At 46.3% G+C, this 13,750-nt stretch overlaps 3 protein-coding genes across 6 annotated transcripts; all 3 read right to left on the bottom strand.

Annotated features, from left to right (window-relative positions):
• Window positions 1-628: 628 nt before the first annotated feature.
• Window positions 629-1,657, bottom strand: LOC111258486. Its single transcript, XM_022829812.1, has 5 exons — window positions 1,647-1,657; window positions 1,403-1,562; window positions 1,097-1,267; window positions 894-1,026; window positions 629-818 (listed from the first exon to the last, which is right to left on the bottom strand). The coding sequence occupies exons 1-5, from the start codon at window positions 1,655-1,657 to the stop codon at window positions 748-750; spliced, it is 546 nt and encodes a 181-aa protein (XP_022685547.1). The 3' UTR covers window positions 629-747.
• Window positions 1,658-2,055: 398 nt separating this feature from the next.
• LOC101764880 lies at window positions 2,056-4,965 on the bottom strand. Its single transcript, XM_004985919.4, has 8 exons — window positions 4,928-4,965; window positions 4,549-4,700; window positions 4,207-4,389; window positions 3,248-3,400; window positions 2,817-3,073; window positions 2,676-2,692; window positions 2,385-2,572; window positions 2,056-2,290 (listed from the first exon to the last, which is right to left on the bottom strand). Exons 3-8 carry the CDS (start codon window positions 4,315-4,317, stop codon window positions 2,135-2,137), a joined length of 882 nt encoding a protein of 293 aa, XP_004985976.3. The 5' UTR covers window positions 4,318-4,389; window positions 4,549-4,700; window positions 4,928-4,965; the 3' UTR covers window positions 2,056-2,134.
• Window positions 4,966-11,274: 6,309 nt separating this feature from the next.
• Window positions 11,275-13,700, bottom strand: LOC101763671 (peroxisomal membrane protein 11-1). 4 transcript variants are annotated; one of them, XM_004985918.4, is made up of 8 exons: window positions 13,563-13,700; window positions 12,800-13,000; window positions 12,590-12,664; window positions 12,430-12,504; window positions 12,253-12,333; window positions 12,099-12,173; window positions 11,822-11,995; window positions 11,275-11,722 (listed from the first exon to the last, which is right to left on the bottom strand). In XM_004985918.4, exons 2-8 carry the CDS (start codon window positions 12,989-12,991, stop codon window positions 11,681-11,683), a joined length of 714 nt encoding a protein of 237 aa, XP_004985975.1. In that variant the 5' UTR covers window positions 12,992-13,000; window positions 13,563-13,700; the 3' UTR covers window positions 11,275-11,680. The 4 variants fall into 4 exon arrangements, with proteins under 4 accessions (XP_004985975.1, XP_004985974.1, XP_004985972.1 ...); XM_004985917.4 differs by having other exon boundaries at window positions 12,800-12,995; XM_004985915.4 differs by having other exon boundaries at window positions 12,800-12,995; window positions 13,485-13,620.
• Between the last annotated feature and the right edge of the window lie 50 nt (window positions 13,701-13,750).

The raw sequence follows: 13,750 nt of genomic DNA, 5'->3' as shown, positions 1-13,750 counted from the left end.
GTGCAAATTAACCGGTATATACTACACTCAAGTCGCAATAAACTGATATATCAAAGCTATATGACTTCAAAATTTGCACTTGCTAATAATCCTCAACATTTTCAAAGCAATAGGTATCTGCAGTGTAAAGAATAGAACTAATTAGAAGTTTTCATGAGGCCCGCATGGGGCAAATAAAATAGAGGGCTACAGCAATCATGATAACATTGCCAGAAACGATAGGGAAATGCATTCGTTTTGTCCTTGAAATGTAACTGTAATTTTACTAATCAACTACGAATCAAGGCAGCAGGGCAAGTGGGAAGAATAAAATAAAAGAATCATGATGTCATCCATATCTCATAATTGCCCTCCTTGTTCAAGTGAGGAGACAATAAGAAAATAACACCAAGGAACTCAATTCTATATTTTTCCTATGTTTCTCCTATATTCGAAAGGGGGCCTAAATGTTTCTTGGCTCTTGCATACCAGACAAGAACATTGTGCCAAACATGACTAGTATGTGAACCAGTACAAATACAATAACAGATGTCCAGAAATGAAAAGGCTGGGGAAAAAAGAAAAATTAGTCACAACTACGGTGAGTATTTGTTAGCAGCACGAGCAATGGGGAATAGAGAGCAGGGAGGAAGGAGCAGGTAGGAGGAATGATTCAGTTTGAATTCAGGAGTTCCTTTGTTCGATACAGACTCAGACGCACTCACTAGTCGCTACATCTTATAGCTAGACTTCCCATTCTGAGCCAGCTTAAGTCTTGTTGGGATTGGGCCGGCGCTTGGGATTGGGCGAGTCTTCGACTGAAGCCTGGGAGCCGGCGCCTTCTTCTGGAACAGCATCAGGTTTGTTGGGCTTGGGCTTGGGCGAGTCTTCGACTGAAGCCTGGGAGCCGGCACCTTCTTCTGGAAGAGCATCAGGTTTGTTGGGCTTGGGCTTGGGCGTGTCTTCGACTGAAGCCTGGGAGCTGGCGCCTTCTTCTGGAAGAGCATCAGGATGGCCCGAGGTTGCGGCAGTGCGAACAGTATTTGGCTAGACCAGAAATGCATAAAATTATGTCAACCTATTGCCATGAACCAAAAAAAAAGTATTTTCCACTAACCTTGGAGGAAGAAAAGAAACACTCATGCAACATTCTGGTCATAACATCCAAGGCTTTCATCCGGATCAAGCAGCTCCGGTGGAGCTCACGAGGCTGAGGCAAGCTGAAGGTAATAAGCCTGTTCTCTCTCTTCATCCAATCACACATCCTTTTAGCCTCATTTGCCATACCCTTGGATCGAATACATTCATCATTTTGCAACCAGTGTCAATATGTAGGTAAATTTACAAAAAAGAAATGAATAGATATACTTGTTAAAATTGGGCACACATATTGGCGGGAGGCAGGATAGGGTAGGGCACTAACCACCATTGCAGCGGCGGAAGCAATAGATTGGGGTTCTCTGAGGTACACAAGGCTCAAGGCGCACATGCGGATCACGCTGCTCAGCTGGATGATGTCATTAGAAGGCTTAGCACCATGCTTCAGCAGCTCACACATCAGGTCAGCCTCCTCTTTAAATACACTGGAAACCAATGTTAGGCATTAATCAAAAGACCATAGCAAGAATAAAAATACCCTATATTCTACCCAAAGAACTACTGCTTACTGTATGTGCATGTGCTGAGTTCGATAGAACTAGTCCAATCCATCCACATGGAAAAGTGAAACAGTAAACATTTAAGACTTGGTTCATAAGGCCATAATTAAACATTGTGCAAACACTCCTACACACGAGTCAATATAATATATATGTTTGCCACATTTAATTAAAAGAGCAACAATTGAAGCTTTCAAGTGTAACACTCAACTTTGTTTGGCCATCCTTTCAACTACCATAAAACAGTTGTGTGGAGCCAAGACCAGAATTGAAACAGGCTACTAATTCTTACCGCTGATTATCTAAATTTGCACCAGTTAATTTGTGCAGCTACCAAAATTTAAACACCATCCAGGTAGTATCTTCAAGCCTACATGTAAGGTTTTTCATTTTCTTCCACCCCCTATTTTTCTTAATAGCAGCACAAATTCAATCACTAGGATTCCGAAAGGAATAGCATTCCTGGTACAGTAAAAAAAATGTTTTGCTTGGCCTCTTCAGGCAAGGTAGGCACATACCACAAAAGCAACAATAGAAGGAATATCCCTGGTGCCACAGATTTTAAGTGCACGGTCCTTGATCAGGCTACTCTCAATGATAGTGCTGGCGTCATCCAGGCTACACCGCAGGAGTTCCTCCTCCATCTTGAGACACTAATTCAAAAAAAATTGAGTTTGAAATATGTTACCCAAACAGATTCAGTTATATAACCAATGGTCATAGTAAGGATGCAAGAAGGTTACTAACGAATTTGGCAACAGCAGCACCCATATCAGTAGTATTGGTATTTTGTGGATTCTTGGCAGCAGCAGCAGCAACAAACTCATTAGCATTGTGTTTGTAATACTCCTCAAGATATCTGCCATAGTCAGACCACTTAACATAACTGCATAGTGGGACCAGCCTTTCCCAACCCCATAGTTTCTCCCAAAAACCTTCTCAAAATAACACGAAAACAACATTACACATGAGCGTTTTGCAAGGGAAATATGAAAAGCTCATGGCAACCATAATTTTGGTGATCAGCTTCTTTGTTACCTTCTTCCATGCTGCCCCTGGTGATAATACAGTGAAATGGCATAGTATCACAATGCTTATCATGAAGTAACAAACTAATTCTCTTATAACTCATGTAGCTGCATCAAGAAGGAAAAACAACATCCATCCATACAACCATACCTTGTGGTGTTTGCTGCTCCATCAACAGCAATGCCATACCCATCACCACGAGGACCACTTCTACTAGCAGGTTCTTCCTTATCAATCTTGTGCTCAGCAGAAGACTTTTCTAGTATGCTGACCATAAAATTCAAGGTACCGGACCGGACTATGTGTGTGTCTTGAATCTCATGAGGTATGGGATCATCATAGAAATCAACAGGCTTGTTATTTTTAAGCATCCACATACACATCATTTCAGCCTCCTTTGCCATACCCTTAAATTGAAGGCACCCCTCAGTATATAGTTAGTGCCGATAGGCTACTAGTACAAGTTAAAACAAAATTTTGCAAAGTGCAGTTCAAAAGGCTCAAGAATGGATGGAAGATAGGCCCATTAAGGCTCATGGATGGATGATAATATTAGGTTGGGTTTTAAGGCAGGCACGTACCAACATAGCAGCAGAGGAATAAACAGAAGTGCAGTTCATTAGGCTCAAGGCACACGAGCGTATCACTCTGCCCTGGTTGATTAAATAATCATCAATGGGATCAGCGCCACGCCTCAGCAACTCACACGTCAGGCCAGCGTCCTTGGCAATACACTTGAAACCATCATTTTGGATTAGTACAATGACCATAAAAAAGTCGAGCAAAATAATCCATATACCATCCAACTGTTCAAGGCGAATTTGGGAACTAATTTATCCTTCACAAAAAGGAAGCCACCGATTTCCTCCTAGGTTGGCCTACATCTATAATGCACCCAAATATTTCAGCTATTTTAGTAAAAAAGGTGCATGAACCAAGTTGGATAGTGCCAGACTGCCAGCCAAGCTACCCACATGCATACCAAATGAAACAATGAAGATTGAAGAACCGGGACAGATTTACCATCTTGCAGCTACTCCCTACTCCCTTCTCCCACAGGGTACACGCAGTAAACAAATACTTAAGCAATGCTTGACTAAAATAAAACCAAATGTCAGGAGATGGAAACACCATTAGTTGGTCTTTAATAAAACAAAACTATGTACCAGAAAAAAAGAGAGGAAAACTTGACCAATGCAATTAATTTGTAGGTCATATTGAGGTTGTTGGTGATTACAATGTCAATCACATTGCAGTTTATAAAACTGCCCAAAGTATAAAGACCTAGCAGTTTTTTTAAGATCAACGTCATCAGACTTGGCCACTGAACCTTTGTAACAATAAGTACAACTAGTAGCTTTCTGGAAGACAATGATAACTGAACATAGATGAAAATAAATTGGTTCAATTATAGTTGCGACAGATTTCTATTTCACCTAAATGTCCGGGGTGCAGAGAAAGGATTACATAACATTGCATGGTCAAATATAAGTGAAAGGTTTGCCGTGTTACAGCTAGGCCAGGGGAGGAATGAACATACCAACAAAGCCGCACCAGAAACATCAGAAAAGCTGCTTTTATCTGCTGTGTGGACCACTGAGCGTGCATGCTCCTGGATCAGGCAACTCAGAATGATTGATCTCTGTATCATCAAGCTCGTCTCCTGTTCACGTGTCACCCAGAGCTTCAACTCAGATACAAGTTGCTTCTCATTGCTGAGACACTGCTTAATTGAAACCATCAGATAGTCAGTCACACAATCGATCGATCATCAAAATTTAAGTTAGGAAAAAAGACAAGCCAATCGATATAAAAAAATTAAACAGGAGCAGGATATAAAAACTGGTGGTTTGGCAAAGGGGCACGCAGGAGGTTTACTTACAGTCTCAGCGAGAGCAGATATGCTCGTGTCCGTAGTAACTGCGTGCACATTGCGACGGTGATACTCTTCAAGGTATGTGATATAGACAGACAAAGACACGGAAGTCGCCTTTGGTAGCAGTCTGTCCCATCCCCATAATTTCTCCAAGAGATCTTTCCGAACAAGTAAATAAACAAAATACACAACAAGAGGCGAGATGATTATTGAAGTTTGTCGAACAAATCCATATAGTACATAGGGAAATCTAACAAGTAATAATAATCAGTACAATAGCAAGTAGGGTAAAGGCAAGGCAACGTATGTGTAACAGCAAGAAATCGGTTGCCTTCAATAATGAAGGACTAAAGAATGATAACCAGCTATGGATCCTAAACTTTACCATGGTACTTGACAATCTTTGGCTTCGGCCCAAAGTACTCCTCTTATTGGGGGAAAATATTAACGACCTCCTAATGCCCCTTAATACAACAATCATGAGGGCCCAGGCCCACCTGCGGTGATGACGATTGCCGCCGGCCTAGTATGGGTAGGGAACATCCAGCTCCGTCTCGCCCGACCCAGGATCCTGGGGTCGGACACTCCCGACCCCTCGATGGCAAAACTCCGCCTCGCCCGACTCACGGTCCCAGGGTCGGATGCGCCCGACCCCTCGCCGCAAGGTTCCGCCTCACCCGACCCCGAGCGTAGGGGGTCGGACTCATCCGGGCCCACAAGACAAGGGTCCGCCTCGGGCGCAGACCGGCAGACGAGGGCGTGGATCGCGTGGGCCCCTCATCGATCTTGCCATAAATGTGCCGCGGCTCTGACGCGCAGAAAGGCGCCCGCGCCCCTCGATGTGACCGCCACAAGTACCCGGGTGGAACACTGTAGCCACGACCGCACAGGCTACAGTGGCCGTGGCTCCCCCTGATTTGTTATAAGCACTCATGGTATGCGCCGCCCGGCACAGGAGGGAGCTCTGCCCGTTCTCGCGCCCCGCGTATCCGGCGACAGGGACGCGACGTCCGTGTCCCACGGACCGTAAGCAGGACAACAGGGGTCAGTCGTCTCCCCCAACGTGCACAGTTGCCACGACCGAAAGATCGTCATGCTTGGCGGCAGCAGTCGCCAGGAAGATCGTCGCCAGGATCCGAAGACAGCCGCCCTCTTCCGGTGGACGCGCTGACAGGAGCCGAAGACCGGGGCAGGAGGTGGCAACCCGGGGACTTGGTCCTTCTCCTTGTACTTTACTTTACTTAGCTTATTTCTTTTACTTCTCCACACACCCGGTTCACCTGTAATCCTGAGCCCTCCTTGCGCTATAAAGGGAGAACCAGGGGTCTCAATACCGGGAAGACTCTCAAGCCAACAGAGCCCACACACTCACCTCTAGAGCATCAGTGCACACCCAAGAGACTTGGGACCGGCTCCCTCTCTCGCCCGTTTGTACCCCCTACTACAGACCTTGCGTGAGTAACACGAGCAGCTCCTCATACTGGACGTAGGGCTTTCCTTGCCCGAACCAGTCTAACCCCGTGTCTTCTCACGCCACCATCCGAAGCCTTACGCGCATAAAAAAATTTACTAGCCGTAGTCTTGATCCGCAAATCTTGACAACAGGCGTGTGTCGGTGTTTTAGACCGGCAACTCGCCTAGGGGGTATCCTAGGTAGTCTTTTATGCGGTAAGGATCGTCGAGAATCAAGAAATCAATGGTGACGCAAGGAACACGATTTAGACAGGTTCGGGCCGCTAGATCGCGTAATACCCTACGTCCTGTGTGTTGGTTTGTATTGATCTTGGATGAACTAGAGTTGTTCTGTTTGAGGGGGGTCCCTGCCCGCCCTTATATGCACGGGAGGGCAAGGTTACAAGTCTGAGTCCTAGTCGAGTACTATTACAGAGTTCTGCTCGGTATGGCCCGAGTAGTTTTCCATATACACACTTGACTAGTCCGAGTGGGATACGCCTATCCCTTGTTCTGGTCACATCCGAGTACGCCCCTTAGTGGGCCGTCCAAGGTCTACTTGTGGGCCTGGGGTGCATGTCCGACAAGCCCCCGAGTACTTTGTAGTCGTGCGCCACAGTCTTGGGTACTGCGGGCACTATCCGAGTAGTTCGTCGTAGAGGTTGCAGATCGAAGTGCTCGAGTACTGTCGCGTGGCTGGAAGGTACTCTTCTTGTTCCTTCGAGTTGTTTCTGTTTCGAGAATTTTTATATGGTAGTGCGATGTCAATTGCACTCCATATGGAGTAGCCCCCGAGCCTTAGGTTGAGTCGAAGAGTCAGGCTTAGGGCCAATCCTGCTTTTTGCCTGTTTTACCCTTGGAAATCTTGAAAAAGAAAAAACTGACCATCGGGTACGGTATCCGCAGCCCCCGAGCACTTAGGTTATCTTTGTCGTTGAAGTAGTCAACAAATCGTTGAAAAGAATAGCTGTTGGGTGTTTAAGGCAATTAATCCGCTTAAAATCCGTCCGTTGCGTAACTGACGCTTGGAATCTGGAGGTGGCGGAGATAAAACTGGAGGGCCCCCTTTCGGTTAGGTTTACGCCCTGCTGTAATCAGATTTGTTTTTCTTCCTCCCCTACGCCTCTGCTCCGCGTTTGCGCCGTCGCAATTGCCAAGTGCCACCACCGCCATTGCTGCTCCTTGAGAGAGATCCGAGAGTGAGTGCCTTTTGCTGAGGTTGAAATCGGCAGATGCGCACCAAGAAGATAGGCAAGAAACCCGAGAAGATCCAGGGCAAGGCTCCGGCGGCGGGCAAGGTGAAGTCTAAGAAGGAGAAGGAACTGGTGCTGCTGGCACCGAAGGTGGGGTCGACGAATCAGACTGCGCCGCCGCCACCTGGAGTGACGTGGCAGCATTCGGTGATGAAGGAGGAGGCCGTGCAAGCGCTAGTCGATGCCAAGCTTCTGCAAACGAAGGAGATACTCGAGTGGCGCCCAGCTTTTCCAAATGCATGGTAATTTGAGGAACACCCGGGTGAGACAGTGATGCTCACACGCTTTGTGGAGAGGGGGTTGGCCATGCCCACCTCCGACTTCTTCAGAGGTATCCTCGAGTACTATAAGCTCCAACTTGTTCATTTGAACCCCAATGGTGTGCTACATATGTCCATTTTCGTACACCTCTGCGAAGTTTACTTGGGAGTTCCTCCAAGACTTGAGTTGTTTAGGAAGTTGTTCCGCTGTAAACCTCAGCCAAGTGCACATAGAACAGAAGTCTTCGGAGGCGCCGGGTTCCAACTCAGAAACTCGGCCGCATATATTGAGTACAACTTGACTGACTCCCATGGGGAGTGGAAGAAAAGGTGGTTCTACATCGGGAACTATGATCCTCGCTTGCCCGTGGTTACTGGCCACGCGCCAAAGCATGCAGAGAACTGGGTGAGTGAACCCGAAGACACCCCGGAGCTTGACCACTTGATGCAACAGATTACTGAGTTGAAGGCACTCGGTCTTACTGGGATTAATGTGGCGGCCAGTTTTGAAGAGAAGAATCCAGCCGCTTCAGAAACGTGCTCACTCGGGGAGTGAGTACACAGGTCTTAATGATCCGTCGCGTATGTCCGATGAGGATATATCTGATGATGATGTAGAGGCGCTGCTGGCCAAGTTCTTCAGAAACTACCAGTGATCCCTGCAGCTCTTCGGCAATATGATGCCTGGTATGAGCCAGAAGTGGTATGTTCTGGCGCTTGACTTGTACTTTTTGACTTGTGTGACATTTGTTGTTAATGTCAACTTGTTTTTTGTAGTCTCGAGTCCTTGCCGGCTACTTGGCGCAGTCGGAAGAATAAGAGGGAACTGTTGTTGAGGAGTCGAAGGACGAGCCCTCCCCTCCTGTGAAGAAACGCAGAGTAGTCCGTAAAATGTCTGCGGCTAAGTCTGCTTCAACTCCTGAGAAATCTCGGGGTACCAAGGTATGTAGTCGTGTACTCAATTGTAGCTGATGAATTTGAACTTGCAATCATTGTGACTATTTTGTCTTGTTCAAAAAGTCTGTTGATACGACACTTGGTGATGACGAGGCTGTGTCTGGAGAAGTAGTCGTGACCGACCCGGACATTGGTATTGCATCTGTTGAGGAGGTACCAGAGAGAGTGCCATCAACAGATGCTAGAGTAGCCCCCGAGCTGACCGCACAAGCTCCGCCGACTACCACGCTGCCAGTTACTGACCAGATAGTCCTGGGGTTGCCCGCCGGAGTAGCGGGTGTTGCGAAGGAGGTGTCGCCAGTAGTCGCTACTGGTTCCTTGTTGTCCAGTGTAATCGCCAGTGGTAAGCTTTCTGTCCCGACTAGTGTCGTTTGTCTGAGTTGTATTGTAGTCTTGACTTCTGTTTGCCAGGTCTTGGCGAGAAGACAGTGCCGACAGTTGTTCCTGCGGCGCCGAGTACTCGGCCACCTATTGCTGAGAAGAAACGTGTGCGATTTCTGCCACGCTCAACTCGGTGAGCTTGCTTGTCTGTTGTATATCTTTAAGTTGTCTTGAAGTTGTGTAATGACGTATTTTGATGCAGAGATGCAGAGGAAACTATCCCTGTAGGGACAGGGGTAGAGTCGGATCCTCCGACCACTTTATCTGCTCCCTTGGAAGATTTGATTGTTGATGAAGTACCCGAAGTCGACGCCAGTTGCCTTGGAGCTACTATGTCTATGCTTCAAGACGTCATCCGTTCGGTGGAAGTCCCCGCCACCACGTCGGGTTCGGGAAGTGCTACCTTATCAACATCCACTGGCGGATCTCTTGCTGTAGTGGGTGTGGAAAAATCCAAAGAAGCAACTGCTCCAGGTATGTCTCTGTAGTCCTGTTATTGTAGTCGCTGCAATCAGGTGACTGATGATAAATGTTTTAGGTGCCACTTTGGGTGCGACTCCTCATCTTGCGGAGAGCACTCAAAGACCAGTACTCAGCATGCCATCTGACTCAGAATTCCAGAGGGCCGTCAATGTTTTCCGGAGCTTCCAGGTGAATTTCCTTTGCTTTGTTACATAGCGAGTAACTGTGAGGCTTTTGACTGATCTCACACTTTGCACACTCGGACCCTTCAGGAACGAAGTCATCAATTGGAGCAGGAATGTGGGCGACTTACAGAAGCCTTAAGGGTTCACGAGGTTGGAGTGAAATCTTTTGCTGTGAAACGGTCGGATCACGAAGTCCTGCAGCAAAAACTGGAGAGCCGCTACAAGTCTCTGAACAAAAAGTATCAAGGTGAGTACTTTGCATATTCCGAGTATGTCCAATTATAGTCGGCTGTGGTTGAACTTGTCTAGTTTGCATAGCTCAAGAGGCAAGAGGCGGTTGCGAGGAGCCAAGTCCTTGACTAGAGAAACGTGCACGATCGAGTGGCGGATGAAGCTGAACGTCTTCGGGCCGCGCTGACTGAAGCACAGGCTGCTTGTGAGCATCAGCGAGATAGGAAGATGCAGAATGGCGTGATGCTTGCTATGGCCATGGTGGTATGCAGAGATCATGCCCAGACCATGGGAAGACTCCGAGGCGAACTCCAGGAGTTGACTATAGCAGCGGAAGATTTGGTGAACGCCATTGCCCCCGTAGACAAGAACGCAGGGCACCAATCGCTAGTCGAGCGATCGAAGGCTGCTCCGGGTAAAGTGGCAGGTCTCTGCAAAGCTGTTTGCAAACAGGTTCTTGCTGTGGTGAAGTCATACTACCCGAGGACGGACTTGGCGGCAGCTGGTGACGGCGTGGCTCGCAACTGCACAGAAGAAGCATATGCGCAGTACCTCGAGGAGGCGGAGCCCATCGCGTCGAAGATGTCAAAACTAGCGCATGCTTGCCTAAGGACCCTTAGAATTATAGAGTCGGCCTTGTTCAGAACTCATCTTGCCAATTTTGTCTGAGTTCTCCGTTAGGGACGACCCTTGTTTGGGAAAGAATTTTGCTTATTTATTACTCCAAAATTTACTAGATCATATACCTAGAGTTGATTGTTCATTGGTAAAACACCTATCAAAGTATTATATTTCCTCACCTAAGGCAATTTCGGTAAACTATACTATACAAACGAAACCCTTCGCAAAATTGATCGTCATAAAACTCTGAAATTTAAAAATGATTTTGACATAATCTGGTCAAGTAGTTGACCAGAAGTTGACCTTCGAAATATTGGCTGCCTAAAAAAATCAAAGATCATGTTTAAGTATGCCTCGTTGAAAATTTAAATATAAGTTTGGCCGAATTGGAGTGCGGAGGAAGTTTGGAGTTCTTTGCTTTCGAACCTTAGAAATGTTGGATTAAACTAGCGCCAGCTTCCTTCCAAAGGTTGATAACCCATCAGATTCCATTATCCAATGCACATCAGGAGATATATTGCACATTAATGCATACCTTTTGTGTCATTTCAAAATTATAATCACAACATTGTTGAACTACAGTTGCAACATCCTAAGAAGCATACTGAAAATTTAATCAAAATATACATTTCTTGGTAGCACGTAATGAAATACCCCAATATATAAGATTGCAACATTCGATATGTCATATTGCAACATTTGATGTGTGATTGAAGGGGATGTACTCCTCTGAACATAGAAGAGAGAGTGAGAGGAAGGTGAAAGAGTGGAAATGAGAGGGATGAAGGCGCAAAAATATGGGAGCAAATGCGAAGAGATCAAGTGAGTCCCCTTCTAATAACCCCTTGGGTCCATTATATATAGAAGTGAGGGGATGGTAATTTCTCGCAAGCCTCTGATGGTTACATCATTCATATAAAGCCCATTTCATGAGTTAGGCCATTCCCCTAACTTATTGCAACATATGATATTTCTCGCCGCAACACAATTACGTTGCTAGGAGTAAAAGTTCCCTATTGCAATATTCGTTGCTATGGTTGGAGTGCCACTTCACCGCTGCAAACATCATCGTATGCTTGTCACAACAATGTTGCACGTAAAAAATTCCTACCGCAACATCTACTGATGCAGATCTGATGACTCTAAGAATCGATTGAGATAAAGGTAAAAATCAAGCATTTGACATCTAGTAAATCTGATTCTGTTTTCTAAAAATAAGGCAGGAGCGCTGCCAATCCATCCATGTATTCTATACTCGCGCATATAATTATGGTACGATCCAGGCTGACGCACAGCTCAAGTTCCAGCGATGACTCCAATTTGGTTGCGACACCCCTCAAACCTTGACTTTGGCCACAGGAGCACGGGAAGGAAGTTGCTGCAGAGAACACATGAAACGTTACCAATTTAGCATTGCGCTTCCATTCCTGAAGAACACGTGCACAACAACGCCGAGGCAGAGGCCAGAGGTTACTACCTGATAGCAGGAGATGAGCGAGGTGATGAATCCGAAAGCTCCTGTCACTCTGGGAGTGATCTTCTTAGGTGCTAGCTGAAGAAGCCCGATGGCCACGACCACGTCCATGGCGGCCTTCACCACGGCCAGGAGCCTTTCATCTGACTGCTTCATTTTATTCTGGTACTGTTCATTCTGCAAGTGGCCACAGAGGAAGCAGGTGGAAAATTTAAGGGACTGCAAACACTCCATGCTCTCATGTATGATCAGTCAGTAGCAGAAACGAAAGCATATGTACCTCGTACTTATCTGTGTCCCTCAGCTCTCTTGCAAGCTTCCTCATTGATTTCGATAGCCTCTTAAGCTCTCCAAGCTGCAAACTCGCAGATACACGATCAGTTCATCGTGTGCCATAGATAAATTTTAAGTGTAAGTGAACAAACTATGTATACCTCAACTAGACTTGCACAGACTGAAGAAGCCATCCAACAGTATAGGGATATCCTGCCAACCCGGTCCGTAGCCTCCTTGTTCTACCAACAGTAGCAAAACAAATCTGTCAATAAATCATACGCTATGTAGTTGATCATCATAAGACAAGGCAAGTAAGCCTTTAAATCCCGACAAACCTTGATTATCCCTGTTCGTCCTAACCACACAAATTGGTCCAGGAACAAGAACGTCGAAAGCAGAGCGTTTTTGGACTGACATTGTACAAAGTACAGGTTAATTCGATCACATCATTCTGAAACGGAGGAATTTTTGGTGATTACTGATGAATAATAGTACCTTGCCAAGCAGGACAAGTGTCAGAGGAGTTCCTTTTGCAGCTGGGCTGATAAGAGCATGCAGATCATTGACCCACTGGAGATGCAACATCAAACAACTAAACAAGCATCAGCTGTGTGATACACTATCTCTCTTCAAAAAGAAAAATCTGAGTGATACAACAATGGGATCAATTGATTTGATACGATGGGAGAATCATATCTTGCTGACCTTGAGGAGACGGAAAACTTTTCGAGCTATCGTGGTTGATTTATCGACGTCCTGTGCGGTGCCAGCCTGCCCGTTGCTTATGAACTTTGATCCATACTGAATTGCCCTGCAGATCTTGTCCCTAGCCTCGGCTTTGTTCAAGTACAGAACAACGAGGCCGAGCTCAGCTCGTGTGGCATCTAACGAGCCCATCTTCCTGTCCTAAGTGACAGGAGGACGCACAAATTCCATTCAGAAAAGCCCAGGCAGTAAGTACAATAGAAGACGCTAATATCTTTTACTTGTTTTGCTTATTCTGTTTCTGAGGCGGAGTTTCTCAATGAATGAAATAAAAAAAAAACAGAACAAGCCAGTGTGGAAGTGTGCAGACAGCAAAACATCCTGAGCAGCAGCGCATTGCATCAGTATGAAGCACGAACTACTAGCACAGCATCAGTTCTGAAGAAGCATATCCATCAATTAGACTGACAAACAACAGAAACTCCAGAGCATCACTGGAATATCACTTCTGAAGTAGCTTATCCATCCATTAGACTGACAAACAAAAGAAACCACTAGCAACTTAGCAAGCATCACTATCACTTCTGAAGTAGCTTATCTATCAATCACACAGACAGGCAGCACAAATTCCAGAACACCACTGGAACTGAAGTACTGAATCAAAAACGGAGGGAAGTGCACTTACCGCTTGCCGGTGATGGCACAGGGAGAATGGTTGAGATATGAGACCAAGCGAAGGGGTGGATAGAGGAGGGACGGCTACCTGGTGTTAGCCGAGGCCTTCCAAGGAAAGGAAGTCCTGCTGGAGTAGCTTGCTCAGCTACTTCACTGGATTGAGATGAGATGACAAGTACGTGGAGGGACGAGCTCGCTCTTCCTCCGCTGGCCGACAAGTTTGGAGTCTAGCATAGCAAGCAAGTTTGCAACGTTTTGGGTGTGGGCGCGTGGCCA

Source organism: Setaria italica, chromosome IX (assembly GCF_000263155.2).
Source record: "Setaria italica strain Yugu1 chromosome IX, Setaria_italica_v2.0, whole genome shotgun sequence".
Classification (NCBI taxonomy): domain Eukaryota; kingdom Viridiplantae; phylum Streptophyta; class Magnoliopsida; order Poales; family Poaceae; genus Setaria; species Setaria italica.
The sequence above is the reverse complement of the archived record's forward strand: the minus strand, read 5'-3'. Positions and strand labels throughout refer to the sequence as shown.